This window comes from Lepidochelys kempii, chromosome 3 (genome assembly GCF_965140285.1).
Source record: "Lepidochelys kempii isolate rLepKem1 chromosome 3, rLepKem1.hap1, whole genome shotgun sequence".
Classification (NCBI taxonomy): Eukaryota; Metazoa; Chordata; order Testudines; family Cheloniidae; genus Lepidochelys; species Lepidochelys kempii.
In genome coordinates, this window is record NC_136382.1 from 192669571 (window position 1) to 192686389 (window position 16819).

General features: G+C 42.9%; 1 protein-coding gene across 1 annotated transcript in view; it reads right to left on the reverse strand.

The window, feature by feature from the left end:
• The window catches only part of BFSP1 (beaded filament structural protein 1), a 45953-nt gene extending 30091 nt beyond the window's left edge, over positions 1-15862 (reverse strand). Inside the window, exons 1-2 of the mRNA XM_073339430.2 lie at positions 15492-15862; positions 1816-1876 (exon numbers count right to left, since the gene is read on the reverse strand). Coding sequence (XP_073195531.1) covers positions 1816-1876; positions 15492-15862 — 432 coding nt within the window. The remainder of the gene's footprint in view (positions 1-1815; positions 1877-15491) is intronic.
• Between the last annotated feature and the right edge of the window lie 957 nt (positions 15863-16819).

The following is a 16819-nucleotide window of genomic DNA, read 5'->3' on the forward strand; positions in this document are numbered from 1 at the left end:
GACTCATGCAGTTTCTCTGACCAGGAACTCAATAAGTACAATACATCAGATTAAAGGGATTTCTTTAAAAAACAGGACACTACACATAAAGACGGGATCTTTGTTAAGTGAGATCCCTTCCACAGTGAGAAGAACTGCTAATCTATATAATAAAATTCCAGGATTCTCTGTGTCACTCTGAAGCCTAGAAGGTTTGTTGAGTCAGTGTGAAGTGATGGAAAAAGCTACAAGCATGGCTGAGAGCTCTTTCTGTTTAGAATATCACCAGGTTCGATCATCACTGGGATCCATGGTCTGTTATCATCCAATTTTTAAGTTCTCAGCGATTTTTGGTCCCCCCTTTTTTTTAACACACCTGACTTTATAGATTACAACAGTGTGACAACATTGGCTTTCAGCTATTAGTGGTCAATAAATGCAAAAAGAACAAAACAATGATTAGGGAAAACTGCCTTTTTTCTAGGATCACTTTGCTTGCCTCTGGCCCAGAGCTCTTTTCTTAAGGAGCTCATTGGTATGGTGCTTTCAACCATGCAGACAGTGGCAGTTTACAGCAACCAGAACAGTCATTTTTATTTCTCTCCACCTTATAGCCAAAACGATACATATTCATATTTAGATGTAACTATCTTTGCTCCACTTTTCCACATCATTATCATCATATCAGTAGACTTCTCCCACAGGTGGCCAGAGCCACACAACAGCAAGAGATATACAGTAGGAATGCTTTGCAGGGCAAAGCTTAGTGAAGGATGCTTACGAGATATGTAGGTTGCCATAAAGGCCTGTCAAGGGCTTAAAAAAATCCCAGGCAAATGAGGCACTGTATGGGAAAACACACAAGACACATCTGTAGAGGAAATGAGTTTAAAATCTGTTCTCTTGGGCTTTCATTTCTCTTATTGATTGGTTTGCGACTATATTTGTCTAGATATTAAGGAACCCTACTGACAACTGTAAATCAAGCCATCGTCTGTTCTATCGACCTGGTCCTGAACTCCATTCTCAGGAAAAACTCTCATTTAATTCAGTAAACTCAAACTCATGCCTAATAGCCCAAATCCAGCTAAACACTTACTAATGCACATAACTGTAACTTAAAGGGGCCCCATATTATTGGATCAGTTACAAAGTTTATATTCCATGGGTCTAGGGACATGCAAGATAACAAAGGAGACAATAAGTCCAGTTAGTGATCAGATAGGTCTCTCGCTAAGGGCCTACTCCAAAACCTATTCCCACAGACCGCAGCATGTTTAGAATCAGGCTCTAAGGGCCAGATTTTCAAAGGTATTTAAGTGCCTAAAGATGCAGATAGTCACCTAACGGCCTTCTCATAAGGGCCTAAGCAGGTTAGGTGCCTAATTCACATTGAAATCAACCTTTGAAAATCTGTGCCTAAGGGCTCCCCTTCAAAGTTTACAGGATGAAAAAAAATCACCCAGCACTGGAGAATGAGGAAAGGTCCCAAATTCTCTCACTATCCTAGATTCTGATTTCTTAATGCTATTGACAGAAAAGTTACCTGCACACACTAATAGCTTATGGCCAGAAATAGGAGAGAGGATGGGAACACTACACATAAAGTAGTGATTTCATGATTTGTGGGGGCACCTGTAAGTGTGACTATGGCGGGGGGTGAGAGGGGAAGTGATATTACATAATATTACCAAAATAAATTCCATCAGAACTAAAATAACTGCTTAAAAGTTAATCGAACCAAACTGAATGGACATCAAAGCAATTTTGTCTAGTAAATTAAATGAAAGGAAGCAGCTGATGCAAACAGCACACTTCCTACTATAACAGGCTCACCTTATTAAGGCGTTCAAGGGTCTCTTTTAGCATCTGCTGATATTCACGTTCATTTCTGTACCTGCAAATAGGACAAAGTGAAGATGAAGTCGAGTGGCTTATCTCTTCACATACTGTGCTCCATCTACAATATCTTGCAGTACAGAAGCGTCACATTTAAGTTGACTCTGAATCTCGACCGGGCCCACAAGGTTTATTCATAACTTAACCATAGATCTTTGGCTTCAGATGGTGAGTGTAATTCTTGTTTTGATTAAGTCCCTCAAGTCTTTTCATCAAGCAACAAGCACAATGAAGTGGATGGACATTTGCAATGACTTCTCCAAAGAAAGTCTGAGCATAGATCATTTCCAATAAAATGTCAGTGATTTACATTATATAAAACTATATCAGACAACAGTGCTCACCATTTAAAAGTCACTATTTACCAATAGTTACCAGACTTGATAGCTGAGATATCACAATATTTCATTCTGCTGTTAGAGGAGATAACTGTGACAGTGTATCTGGGATAATCTGGTGTGGTACAGAAATCAATGATAAATGTTGACATTTGAGTTATGCGCACTGTAAATAATGTTGCAATTTGTGGTGTACAGTTGATTTCAATGGGAGTTTCATCTGAGAAAGAAGTGCAGAATGAGGATACATTTTGATTTTCTTGGGGTTTAGGTCTTCTTTTTTAATATTACCCACCGTTTAATACTGTTCATAAACTCCAGGGCAGATTTTAATGAGCACATTATTAACATTGCCTGCTGAAACTAGAAAACACATGAACTTTTCTATACCATTATAATATAATCCTATGTATATGTACAGAAACACACACAAATGTATATGTGAAATTTCCTATATTAGAGAAAAATTGGAAATAATTTGTAGTTTACGCTGTTTCTCTGTGAATTAAGATAAACATGGCATAAAAGGTTATAATTTAAGAATGTCAGCTTTGTATTGTAACATACAAAGAATTCTCTTGTAAGGAGATTTTTCTCATGGAAAGAAACAAGCACCATCACCCCTAAAGGGTGATTGATTGATTGTAGTTCTTTCTTTGGAGATGGCACCAAAGAATCCTGTTGTGGATTCTTTTCCTTTAAGAAAAGCAAGACTGTAAATAAACTGCTACACCAGAGAAGCAATTTAATGAGAGAATGCAATTAAAAAAACAATTAGAAACGTATTACAATACTGAGCAACAAGATTTTATCATCAAACTCTGAACAAATTGCTCATCAAAGTCAAGCTGTTGCTGGTGGCTGAAGAGTGAGAAAGACACAGCCTGTCTGTTTATTCCTCACTCCCTGAAGTAATTTCTACTACAGAAGTACAGAAAACAAAATTGCCATCTTTTCATCTTCTCCTTTAAACATTTTAAAATATGGTTTGTTAGCCCAGGGAATGGAAATCTGTTTATCTATAGAGTAGGTGTAACATAGGCTATGGTACTGAACACTGCTTGAGGCTTAACCTAGGAGGAAAGCATCAAAGAGTTAGAAGAAAGTTCTCTTGTCCTAATAATTTAATCCTTCAGCTCTCTCCCGAAATCATCAGTTCCTTCCAGGTGAATTCATGGTTTCCAAGGCACCTGTCCAGCCACTAGAAAACTCCTTTCATTTAACACTAGATTCATTCTCTCCTGTAGACGCTGTCCCACTTCGTATAAAATACTTAAATATTCATTGGAGCAGAGACTGGAACATGGGTCTCCCAGGAGAGTGCACTAACCACTAGTTCTCACCCTCTTTCTGACCCAATGACTATTGAGAGGTAGAAAGAGACCCACTCCCAGAAAACCCTATAGCTCTGTGGTTAGGGCACTCACCTGGGAGGAGGAAGAGTCTGCTCCCAATGAGGCAGCATGGGTACTTGAACCCTGATCGCCCACATCTTGCGTGAGTGCACTAACCACTGGGCTATTGAGTATAAAGGGACTTCTCCTTCTCAATGTTTCTTGAGAAAGGACTGATCTAGCTTAGGCACCTCATTCCAGGAAAGGTTTCACAGCTATGAATCCTGAGCAGAGGAAGGCAGCTCCTCCAGCCCAAGGGGTGGGGGTGGGGCATAGGTCACACTCCTCTCCTTGGCATTTATCACCGTCTAACTTAGGCAGCTCCCTGCTCAGCATGCTGGCTTCCGTGCATCCCCTTGTTAAGGCTCCTAATTCTCCCCATGCATCTCAACAGGAGCATCTGGGTGCCGAACTCAAGGCTCAGGATTCCAGGAGGTGGCAGGGTGCCTGAAGTTAAGTATCACATTGATGAGCCTAACTACCTTTTGTGGGTCTAGCCCCAAGTGACTTGGCCCAGGTCACACAGGAAGTTTGTAGCAGAGCTGGGAGTTGAAAGCGGGTTACCCCATGTCCTAAGCTAGCACCCAACAACTGGGCCATCCTGTCTCTCTCTGCAGCCCCCCACTTCCACACAGTGCAGACAGTCTACAAAAGTGAAAGGGAGGGGGTGGGGCTAAATAAGCTTCCTTACTCCCCTACACAGTGTTGTAAGGGCAGGACAGAATGCTATTATTCAGTGCCAGTAGGGAACTGGGAACTGCTAGCAAACTGGTAAAAAAAATTAAAAGGTTGCTTAGTTTCACCCTCGCTTCCATACGTTCATGACTTTCTTCTGCTGAAATGCTGTTCTATAGCTTCCTAAAGCAGAGCTTGTCATTAAATCACAACAGCTGTCCAAATGTTTCCCAGTGCACCAGCAAAACCATTCATCCTCTGAGTTAAGACCATATTCAGTATGGAGCTTTATTAAATTGCTGACCTAAAACAAATTTTGTTGGACCTTGTAAATCTCTTCAATGTGCAGTTGAAAACAAACAGTTCATTAATTTGCATAGATGTATTCTGGCAACTGGGAAAGAATGAAGAAGATCACAACACATCATGAAAATCATATAGCCATGATAAAATGCTGCTCTCCCCGTAATATAACCATCTGAATTCAATAGAGATGAGGCTGACAGAGTCTGAATCCAGATCTCAACCCCACCACAATTCAGGGCTGCTCTGATCTGGGAGGGGAGGAGATGTCTGATTCTGGTCTATTGCTTGAATTTCCATATAGCCCCATTAACTGAAATATATTTAGCAGCTATTTCCATCATTATCCTTTAGCCCAAAAGCTAATGGCATAAGAAGGCTGTTATAATACACACACATTACTCCACTCCACACTCCCTTGTGAGTTCACGTATCCTATGGGGATAGAGCTTTACACTCAATATACTGTGATGTTAGCGTGACCATCTCTTGGAAGAGATTTAAATCAATCCCCATTCTGTTCTGCTCTTCTCTGTACACTAAGAGATCTATAAGACATCTGAAAAAGTCTTTCACTCATACACACGGATATCACATGTTTAAATGCATGGTTACTGCACTGGCTTTATACACTCACTATATTGCCAGGATCTTACGGTATTTGTTGCCTTATAAAGCTCATTAGTACATTTCCCATAAGAAAGGCGCAATATAAAACAAAATTCTATTCTATTCTCTTTCTCTCTAGCTGTTTCTTCTACCCTGGAGCCCAATCATGCAAAAAAAAAAGTGCATCAATATAAAAATACATGGGAAACTGTGCTGAAGAAGTGCAATGACCAGTTGACCATCCCCAAAGGTGAACAAATCACATGCTAGCCAAGACTTTCAAAGTGACTAGTATTTTCTGTGCCATTTTTTAGTGCCCAACTGGAGACCGCCTTAAAGGGATCTGATTTTCAGAGGTTGGGAAATCAGTGTTTTCTGAAAACAGGTCCCTTTAAGTTGCTTCCAGTTGGGCACTCGGAAATTGTGACACCCAAAATCTCGTCACTTTTGAAAATCTTGAAAAGCAAAAGGACAAGCCAGTCAGGGGACAGACTAACTGATGTACCTGTGCTGATATGGTAGGTATGTGAGGGGCTGAAACTGACGAGATGAAGGCCAAGGTCTGCAAAGTCATTTTTTGACCCTCATGAAGCGGATAAAGGTACTGAGATCCTTAGTCCTGATATAAATGTGATCCTTAGCTGGCAGTGTGGATCCAGGGCTGGACAGTGGTGTCCCTGTTCTTCGTGCCTCGTCCACTGCCAAGCAGCAAGCAGAAGTCAGCATTGTGTTGCTGCATAGAGGGTATTAGTTGCCATAGGAGTAGGGAAAAGCTAGTAGATGTCCTTTGAAGAAGCTGCCTGATTCAAGTAAGCTAGAGCAGACCTTTAAAAGATCCACCACCACACTGCTTTCCTCTTTCAGCTGTCAGAGAGCTACCAATGTGGGAATTCTGCCACTGCACCCCAGAGTTCAGATATTTAGCAGAATCCATGAGCACTCCCGTTAGCTGAGGGGGTCTGCCTATTGAATGTGAGGGACATGCACAGTCTAGAAGTTATACTGGACTCATCTCCACTTCTGAAATGCCTGGCTTCAGCAGTGGCTAGAAATATCTATTCCCTTCTCCAGTGGACAAGTAGAGTGAACCTGTTCCTCACAGATGTAGACCTAGTCACAATGATCCATATCTTTATTATTCAAAGCTGGACTACGGCCATGTTTTTTCCCTGGGTCTGACACTGGGAGGCTTCCAGGAGTTGAGTGTGGCTCAAAATGTTGCATCTTGTCTCCTAAGCAGAACAGTAGACAAGAAAACACCACAGCATTACTCAGCATTCAGTCACTCAGTGCTGGATTCAGTTCATGGTCTTGGTCCTGGCCTTCAACGTGCCCAGCTGCCTAAAAGCTGCCTCTCTCTTGACCCACTCCAAGAATATTAAAATCAGCAAGGAAGATGAAGATGAAGGTATCTGGGATGAAGATTGCCAGAGCTGGAGATAAAACATTTTCAGTAAAGCGTGCCCAGCAGAGGAACTCTGAGGTACAGGAGGTTAGGATGACCCCATGTCTTGCCTCCTTATGGCACAATGAAGGAGACATGTACTTTCACTAACCTTTTCTCAATAGAAACAGCAATGCTTTGGCTGGTAAGTCCTTCTTCCCCATAGATACCTCTGCCAAAGAAAAGACAAACTATGGAATGCAAGTCCTACCAAGATGATGCACAAGTCTAAAATACTTGCATTTCATCTCTCAGTACCTGTGATTGGCAGACTAAGAATATACATGACATGGCTTATACTGCTTATCTCTGAGCTACAGACTACTGCATGTATTAACAAGAACAATGAGCCCAATCCCAAAATCTTCCTTATTTAGTTCTTACCATACACCACTCTCCGTGAAGTAGTGTCACTGCTATGCTGCCCCTTTGGATAGTGCAGTTCACCAGGGCACAGCTGTGCCCTTCCACTATGTGTAGGGCCTGACCAAACTCACGGTCCACTTGGGTCAATGTCATGGTCATAGGATTTTAAAAATAGTAAATTTCATGATTTCAGCTATTGAAATCTGAAATTTCACTATGTTGTAATTGTAGGGGTCCTGACCTAAAAAGGAGTTGGGGGCGGGGGTCGCAAGGTTATTGCACGGGGGAGGTTGCGGTACTGCTACCCTTACGTCTGCACTGCTGCTGACGGCGATGCTGTCTTCAGATCTGGGAAGCTGGAGAGCAGTGGCGGCTGGCTGGGAGAGGCAGTGGCCACTGCCAGCAGCAGTGCAGAAGGAAGGGTGGCATGGTATGGTATTGCCACCCTTCCTTCTGCATTGCTGCCTGCAGAGCGGGGCCCTCAGTCAGCAGCCGCCACTCTCTGGCCACCCAGCTCTGAAGATGGCAACACAGAAGGAAGAGTGGCATGGGATGGTATTGCCACCCTGGCTTCTGTGCTGCTGCTGGTGGGGTGCTGCATTCAGAGCTGGGCACCTGGCCAACAGTCGCCACTTTCCGGCCACCCAGCTCTAAAGGCAGTGCAGAAGTATGGGTGGAAATATTGTAAACCCCCCTAAAATAACCTTGCGACCCCCCTGCAACTCCCTTTTGGGTCAGGACCCCCAGTTTGAGAAATGCTGGTCTCCCCTGTGAAATCTGTATAGCATAGGGTAAAAGTACACAAAAGACCAGATTTCATGGGAGGAGACCAGATTTCATGATCTGCGATGCGTTTTTCATGGCCGTGAATTTGGTAGGGCCCTAATTATGTGTTTTATGTGTAAAGGCATCCCTCTTCTAGGTGGTATCACATTTTGGGGTGCAATCCAGACCCCTGAGGGGTGGTGTCACCGCCTCCCCTGCTTTGCTGTTGTGGTTCTGTCTAGATGCTTCCAGTCAACATACAACCATGCACTTGAATGTCTTTAAGCAGCTCTGACTCAACAATTCTGATTCCAGCAGCCTGCTTGTTATACCCTGTCCATCTCTGGACTCCAGCAGCCTTGGTTACACCTGGCAAAATGACCCATCACCCCCCAGTCCCAAATTTTCCCCAAACCCATGTGTTCTGCAATGTCCAGCTCTCCCCTAGACCATTCAGACAGATATTAAGGTTCATTTGTTCCTTTAAAGACACAATACCTAACAGTTTGCCACATTAACCAGAGCTAACATTCGCTTTAAACAAAACAAAGCACTGCCTGGTTTAGATTAAAAGTAAAACAAGTTTATTAACAAAAGGAGATCAGATTATAAATGAGTTCACATATAAAGGACAAAGTTAGCAAACAAACAAAAGAGAAAAATGCTTTCTGGAAGTGAAGACTTAACAAAACAGGCTACAGCCTTTGTCCATGATAGATTCGTAAGAAAACTATCTCCAGCAAGATGGCTGACTAACCCCTCTAGTCAGGATCTCCCACAAAGTCCAAAGTGCTCAGTTCCTTTGTCTTCATAGGTGAAAGATAACTTGGGGTTCTCTGTTCATTCCTTTGTAGTCTAGTGAATCTTTAAATGAATTCTTCTGAAGGTCCCCCACACCCTCAAAGTAACATTCATTCAAGCTGTGAGGAAAGTGATATAGAGTCTCTTGGTGTAGGGAGTTTCATGCTGGCTTCTTCCCACTCTAGAGTTTCCTAAAATGCAAATTGATCTGTTTCCTGCAATCTCCTCCCCCTGCTGTCTTGATGGTCCTACTGACCGTTTATGGAATTTGCATGCCCATTGTCTCTTAATGTACCTTGGAAATATCTTCCAGGTGGCGGAACTACATTCCTTTGTCTAGCGCTGCCTGTCAGACGTACTTTGATAACATTATTTCTAATATGTTTATAATTTTAAAGTTGTCCTCCATACGTATACCACACACTAATATTAATGATCAGTATGTCATTAGCTTTCTGTTGATATCTTACATAACACTGTTAGATACAGCTTATGAAATTAGTGTGTTGGGGTACACTGAACTGGCCAGGCCAGCTGAAACGTACTACCAAAAAATCTGTGAGCCCCTTGCTCTCTTGCATTGGGAGGCATTAAGGTTACCATGGGCCAGTGGATGTTGAGGGCAGCAGAATGTGTACAGTATGGTCTGGGACTGTTTAGCTGGATGGCATTTTGAAGGCATGTACAGCCACCTCCTCCAACCTCTTACTAAGGCTCACTGCTGTCCAGTGCCTGATGTGCCAGTCATGGTGCACTTTATGGGTCCAGTCACCATGTATGTAAATCAAACAAGTCATAGGTAACAGGGGAGTAAGAAGACTGGAGCTAGGACATGTCTACTCTTCTATTCTAGTCTATTCTATTCTGTTCAAGTTCTTATACTGAGCACATCACCAAAGTATCTGAGCACCTTCCCGCAGAGCATTAAACAATACCATATGCCCTGGCCACTTCTCACTCTGAGCAAGCCAAAAGCACTTGCTTCTGCAGATGCGGTTTGGAAAGTGGCTTCACAGATGGTTACTGACTATGGAGCTCTTCTTATCTCACACATTCCAGCTGTTGTGCTACTAGAGTTGTGGCCCGTACCTCTGATTACCAGTTACACGGTCACCCTGGCTTCACAAAAGGGTTCCAATTTGGGAGGAATATCAATTAGATTTGATCATAAAAAAAAGTTATGAAGAATTATTGAAGAATCCAGTGCCCAGCTTTATATCTAGCAATTTCCAGGGAGTTACACTACACACAAACCCCATGAGTTCTATTTTTCAATATCTTTTAAATGAAACACTCTGTTTTAATGAGTAAACTTTTAATTTTTTTTCACTTAAAAATTACTTATGCTTAGACTTTGACATTAAAATAATCTAGTTTGTAATAACTTTCTGGATACCACAGAGAGAGAGAGAAATATACGCTGTATTTTCAGCCTTCCTACACACAAAATATAATGCTGCTATGATAATTATGCTTAATACAACTAAGATAATTAGCAAAATGATATTGCAAGCTGTGGTAGGCAGTCCCCAGGAATACTTAAGTGAGTTCTAGAGAAAGAAGTCATTATCCATTGACACAGAATCTGAATTATTCATGCTAATAGAAAGAGATGTGAATCCCTTTAAAGATGAGCAAAAAATGAATTTGAATGTAAGATCTGTTTGTAAGTGGTTCATCAGGATTTAATTCTGCAAATAGTGTAGCAGCCCTAGTGCATTTAAAATGTAACTTCAGAAGTACATGTGATTTAGCTCAGTGGTTTTTCAACTTGAGGTCCACAGACCCTTGGAGGTCCTCAGACTGTCTAAGGGGTCCGCAAAGGGTTGTGGTTTCCATAGAACAGTGGTTTTCAATTTGTGATCCACGGATCATGTGGTCCACAGACTATGTCTAAGATTTCCAAAGGGGTCTGCACCTCTATTCAAAATTTTTTAAGGGTCCACAATGAAAAAAAAGTTGAAAACCACTGGTCTAGCTAATGATGCAAGTCAATAGGATACATTCTGTGTGTGTGTGCGTGTGTGTGCGTGTGTGCCCTCATGCTAAAATCTTTGTATTTGTAAGATGCAGGGGAGGGAGAGGTGGTATATTTGAAAATAAGTAATAAAATGTGCCAGGTTATTTTTGCTTTTTGGTCACAGAAAGAAGTAAGTATTCTGTACTGCAAAAAAGTGATATAAAACATTTGTAAGTTGTGGGTACCATGAGTGGGTGGGGTAGAAAAACATCAGTGAGTGGCCAGTCCAGCCAGTAGAAACCAAACATAGAGCAGCTAGGACAGTACACAATTCAGCTCAGTGAGACTCTATTAGCATGAAAAGCTATACAAGAGTAAAAACCAAACCAAAACCAGACAGACCCCTTAAATATCTGTCAGAGGTAGGCACAATTCACTCATGCTAGCTCCATGCTCCCATTTGTTAGCAATGTCTATTCCAGGGGGCTACATGAGCATGATGCCATCTCTATCATTTCTCTCCTTTCTCCCAGGGTTAGGTACCGATTTTCTTTATTGCTTTTTGATGAGAGATTTTTCATGATTCCTGACAGTTTAGGAAGTGTCTTCCTCATACACCTTCATCCTTTGCACATTGGAGCAGAGTGCCTTTCTGTCTCATATTCGTTCAATGTGCAGCAAAAGTCCAAAAAGCTATCATAAAGCTAGGAACCATTAGGAAAGGGATAGATTAGTAAGACAGAAAATATGGTGTTACTATATAAATTCATGGTATTACAACACCTTGAATACTACATGCAATTTTGGTCATTCCATCTTTAAAAATATATGTTCAAATTGGAAACGGTACAGAGAAGGGTAACAAAAATGTTTAGGGGTATGGAACAGCTTCCTTATGAGGAGAGATTAAAAAGACTGAGACTCCTCATCTTATAAAAGAGACGACCAATGGGGTATGATAGAGGCCTACAAAAGTCTGAATGGTATGGAGAAAGTGAATACGTAAGTGTTATTTACCCCTTCACATAGCACAATTAATAGGCAGAAGGTTTAAAACTAACATAAGGAAGTACTTCTTCACACAATGCACAGTCAACCTGTGGGATTCATTCCCAGGGGATGTTTTGAAAGCCAACTGAATAATTGGATTAAAAAAAGAATTAGAGAAGTTCAGGGAGGATAAGTCAATCCATGGCTATTAGCCAAGATGGTCAGGGACACAACTCCATGCTCCGGGGTGTCCCTAAACCTCTGACTGCCAGAAGCTGGGACCGGATGGCAGGGGATGGATCACTTGATCATTGCCCTGTATTGTTCCTTCCCTCTGAAATGCCTGGCACTGACCACTGCTGGAAGACAGGATACTGGGCTAGATGGACCATTGGTCTGACCCAGTATGATCATTTTTATGTTGTCACTGTGTCACAATGGTTGCATAGTTACTCCTCTCTGGGTTTGGACTGCTTTGTGCCTCCCTATTTTGATCTCTAGTCTATAATCACATTCTGTATTCAAGGAGAGGCTGTTTCCATTTTGCACATTTCACTGTAGTGAGGTAGTCTGATGGCCTGACAGTTCTGTAGCCGTCTAGCTTGCTGCTTTTTTTGATTGGTTCTTCCCAGTGACCTGTATATTGGTATTCTAGATATTGGATTAAAATCTGGAGTACTTTGTGGCTTTGGGCAAATTTATTTGCTCTGATGATCAGGAAGTTAAAGATGTTGATCTTGGGGAGTGATTATATTCTTTAGAGTGTAAATGCGCTACAGAAGTTTTTCCTGTAATGCAACCCAATCTGAGTCTGTTACTCTATTTGGGCTACATAGGTATGAGTTTCTGAAAGGATTCTTCTTGTTCCTGTATTGTTAAAGGAGGACCAGGAGGGATGGTAGTTTCTAATGATGTCTTCAGGTGCAACTGTTTTTCTCTAGTGATGCTGTTTTATTCTTGTGTCAACTATCCAGGTTGAATTCCTTTATATAAATCACAGAAGCATTATGCCTTGATTTTTGCAAATCTATATTGTTGGGATTTCTTTTTGCTTATTTGGCTTAAACTCTTTCCTGGTTTGCCAGAAGGAATTAGTGCCTATCATGTCCTTAATCTGTGCTAATTTTTTCTTTCCTGGGCTCTAGTATTTTCTACTGGAGCATTGATTTGTAGTTCTCTAGTGGGTCATGGTGAGTACTCACAACAAGCAGGTAGCAGCTAAATCCAGAGGATCCAACCCAGAAGGACAAAAAGCAATCAGTGTAGTTACTCTAGGATCTCTATCCCAGAAAGAGAGACACAAAAAGGAGGGCGCACTGCCGCATGCCTTACAATGGGCAGCATGTGCTCATGTGAATATTTCTAGGGATCTCAACAAGACTACTCCTAAGACTAAGTGCTACTCAATGTGAATAGGGATTGCAGAACCAAGCCCAGATGGTCCAAGACCCCCATAGAACCTACTAAGAACTTTATGAATCTGAAAATATAATTAACTTATATGTTAAAAAATACACTCTACTATATGGATAATAAAGAAAACATACTTTTCACAGTAATTCTTTCATATCACTAATAGATAAGAATAGATTCGATCTACCTCCCAATGTATTTAAAAACTAGGAGAGAGGACTAGGAAGAAGCATTAGACACTTTTGGGGGGGAAATCAAAAAGGAGACATTTAACATTATTTCAGTTTCAAAAGTTCTTACTTGATTTACATCATTTTTTTTTAGTAACAATAACAATGATACCTGGCTTGTCTTTAGTGCCTTCCATCAGGAGCTTTCAAAGCACTTTACAGAGGGATCAGTAACATTATCCCTATTTTTGACTTAACCCTAAACACTTGAGAGCACAAGGATTTTCTATTCTCTTTCTTCTTCTATATATGAGATCAAAATCAGTCTCATAAATTGTCCTGTAGAGCAGTGCTTCTCAAACTATCTGATGTGGGGGACCGGCAATTTTTTCCCCCAATGTGCACGCAGACTGGCAGCCGATGGCTCGCGGACCGGCACCGGTCCAAGGACCACCACTTTGAGTAGCACGGCTGTAGAGTAATTGTAATCTTAGCGATGAGAGGCCACCATCTCTCCTTAATAAACACGTCTGCAGAGCTTGGTCTAGGACTCTGCTTCTACAGATCCTAACTCACCTAACTAGTGCCTGAGTTCAGAGATGTTCTTGGCTAACCATCCCATATAGAAGAAGCTTTATGTCCATTCAAGATGCTATCTGCCTTTGAGGACAACCATCTCACACACATTTAATGCCTTAATGGGTAAAATTTACTGTTATGCAGAAGGTCAAAGGACTAGGCATCATTTCCCTACCTTTTGAGGGCTTACATAGTAATTATAGCCTTAGCATAGGAGTAAATTTGCATTATTGGCTGCATGACTGGGCCTCGGAAAAAATCTTTGATAATTATTATTCCTCACAATCTCAGTCTTCACATAGAGCTCATTAATGAGTTTTCAGATAGACTTAAAACATCTAAGAATAACCAGCAAATTGGTTTTGTGCTAGAGAGATCTGAAAATACATCAGACAAAAGTCATCTTTGTCCCTCATCCTCTCAACTGGGTTGTGCCTTTTTTACTGTGCTTCTTGCAGGCATAAGCACAATGCTCGTAAAGCTAACAGGGTGCTCACCGATGCATTCCCTGCAAAGACCATTCTACTGCTAACAGGCAGGAGTAACCGGGGCCCACAGAGCAGTACTCTCATGAAATGCAGCCTAAGGGTTCCCTGGTGTGCCTAGTCATGTTCATCACTTTTCTTCTTCTCCTTATATTCTGCCCACGTGCTGTGCAGGGCTGGGTGTGAAGGGACGCCACATGCAATAGCAAAAGCAAAGCAAAAACCACCAATTTGAACCTGTAGATCAGTGCAAGTAATAACTGTATCCTTAGCTTAGAGTAATTGAAATGCACTGGCCTAGATATGGCAATCTCTCAAGAAGACACTCAGGTATATTCTTCTGGGTTTCATGGAATTAAGAAATAAAAGCAATTTGTGGTGCTGTAACTCTTTTCATGCAGTGAATATGGACAGTCCTAAACAAATACAGTTAGGGTCAAGATCTTCCCTCAGATGCTCCCATGTGGCTCCCTCTGACATCAACTCCTAGTTCTTAGGCAGGGGCGTGCACAGGAATTAAAATTTTGACCCCTTTTGGAGGGGAATATTCTGTGCCCTCCCCCTAGGAGCTTGCTCTACCTTCTCCCTGCCCCAGAAGGAGCTCACTGCCTCCACCACCCCAGCCCCAGCAAGAGCTCACTCTTTCCCCCCATCCTGGCAGAAGCTTGCTCTTTCCTCCCTCACCCTGCCCTGTCCCCGACAGGAGCTAGTTCTTCCCCACCAGGAACTCACTTTACCCTTCCCCCCCACTCCGGCCCTGGGAAGAGTTCACTCTTCCCTGCACCCCGGCAGGAGCTCACTCTTCCATGCCTCCGTGGCCCCAGGGCCAGAGAAGTTCTGTGCCCTGACAATTATTGGGAGGGCCCGTGCCCCAGCTTGCCCCCCCTTGAGAATGCCCCTGCTCTTGGGCACACTGAAGTCAATATAGGAGCCATGCACCAACATCCAGGGCAGATCCTGGCCCCGTGTACTACGTCTTATGGCTTTTGGACTTATTAGGCAATTAGAGTATGCTGCTGTCAGCCAGGCCTTCTCTTGGTATAGGAGTGCTAGCAAATAACAGAATTTGAAAGCAGAGACTGTGAAGATGAGAAATGGGACTCATTCCCCTTCCCTAAAGAAATGCATCTAACTAAGAGAGCTTTCCGGAGCCAGCGCAAGGCAAAATTAACATGTTGTTTCAGAGTAAAGTGCTTCTAGAGATGAAAGAGGGTATGTACCCCTAACAGTGATAAACACCCCTAGAGAGTGGTAACATGTAGTGGTAATAGACACCCAGAGCGAGGAGCTGGGCAGCACCCCTTGACTCTGGCTGGCTTACTTGTTACGGTATTCATCGAGCATGCGCTGTGAATCCTTGTCCTCTCGCTCCAGTTTGGCCCGGTCGGCAGACAGCTCACGGATGCGCAGACGATTCAGCTCAATCTGCTCAGCAAAGGCCTCCTCCAAGCCGGCCAGCACATCCATGCGCTGGAAGGTCTCCAGCTGCTTACGGAAGATAGTGTTGCGCTGCTCCAGCATCCGGGCCCGATTGATGTAGTTGGCAAACCTCTCATTGAGCTCCTGCAGGTTCTCCAGGCCCTGGGCTTGGGCCAGGCTGCTGAAGTCTGAGGTGCCCTGCAGCTCATCATAGGCATCAGATCGCTCATACTTCTCCTTGCGCACTTCTCGCAGGTAGCTACTTCTATACATGGCTTGGGGGAGGCCGTGCAGGCCCAAGATCCCCTCTTCTGTGTGTCTCTGTCTCTCCAGTTTGGATCGGAAATGTGTTTGGGGGACTTAGGGGGGAGAAATAGAAGCGAGGCCACCCATCTCCCAATGCCTATGACTTCTCTCCACTGCAATTTGTGGCACTAAATGCCAGCGACCAGCAGCAAATTAAATAAAATCAAATAGCCCCGCCTCATTCCTCTCTCCCTTTCCAGAGGCTGTCAGCAGTTTGGGGGACTGTTTTCTTTCTTTCTTTCCATGAGCTGCAATTGTGTGTGGCCAGTATGAAAGAGAGAGTGGCGTCCAGCTTTTGTCGGTGGATTAGAATGCTATAAAGCGACCACAGAACAAAGACTTTGCAGTTTTAGAGGCTTGAGTTCAAAGCATTTGGTGGCTGGGGTTTTTTGGGCTTGGGGTTGTTTGTACGAGGACTGTGTATGGAATCCTTTTGCTGAATCAGAGGTTTTGCATGAGGGGATGAGCAAGAGTCATGTTTACCTTTTGCCTGGTCTAATGTTTTTTGTGATTGTTCCAGAACAAAAGGGGAGCTGCATACAGAAAGTGCAAGTGAGCCCTGCCTCAACTCGCTGCCCTGTGAGCAGTGGAGACATTGACTCCAATGCTTTTCTCTCTTTCCAGTGGCAAAATAGGACTTGTCCTATGCTCTGTCCTCCAGAACCACACCCAGCACCACAGCCAGGGATTCAGAGACTACGATGGCGTCTCATCAGGCCTCTGTCAATAATCCTTTTATCAGAGGCTGCTTTTCAAACAGGGGCACATCTACGTTAGAGGCCCAGCTTGTACACTTTAGAACCTTCATCAACACTGAGATACCCCAAGAGACGCTTCAGGCAACTAAGTGCAAATCTAGCTGCCCGCATGTGGAAGTAACTGAGGGGGATACGTCTTGAAATTGGGTTCTAAATCATACAAAGA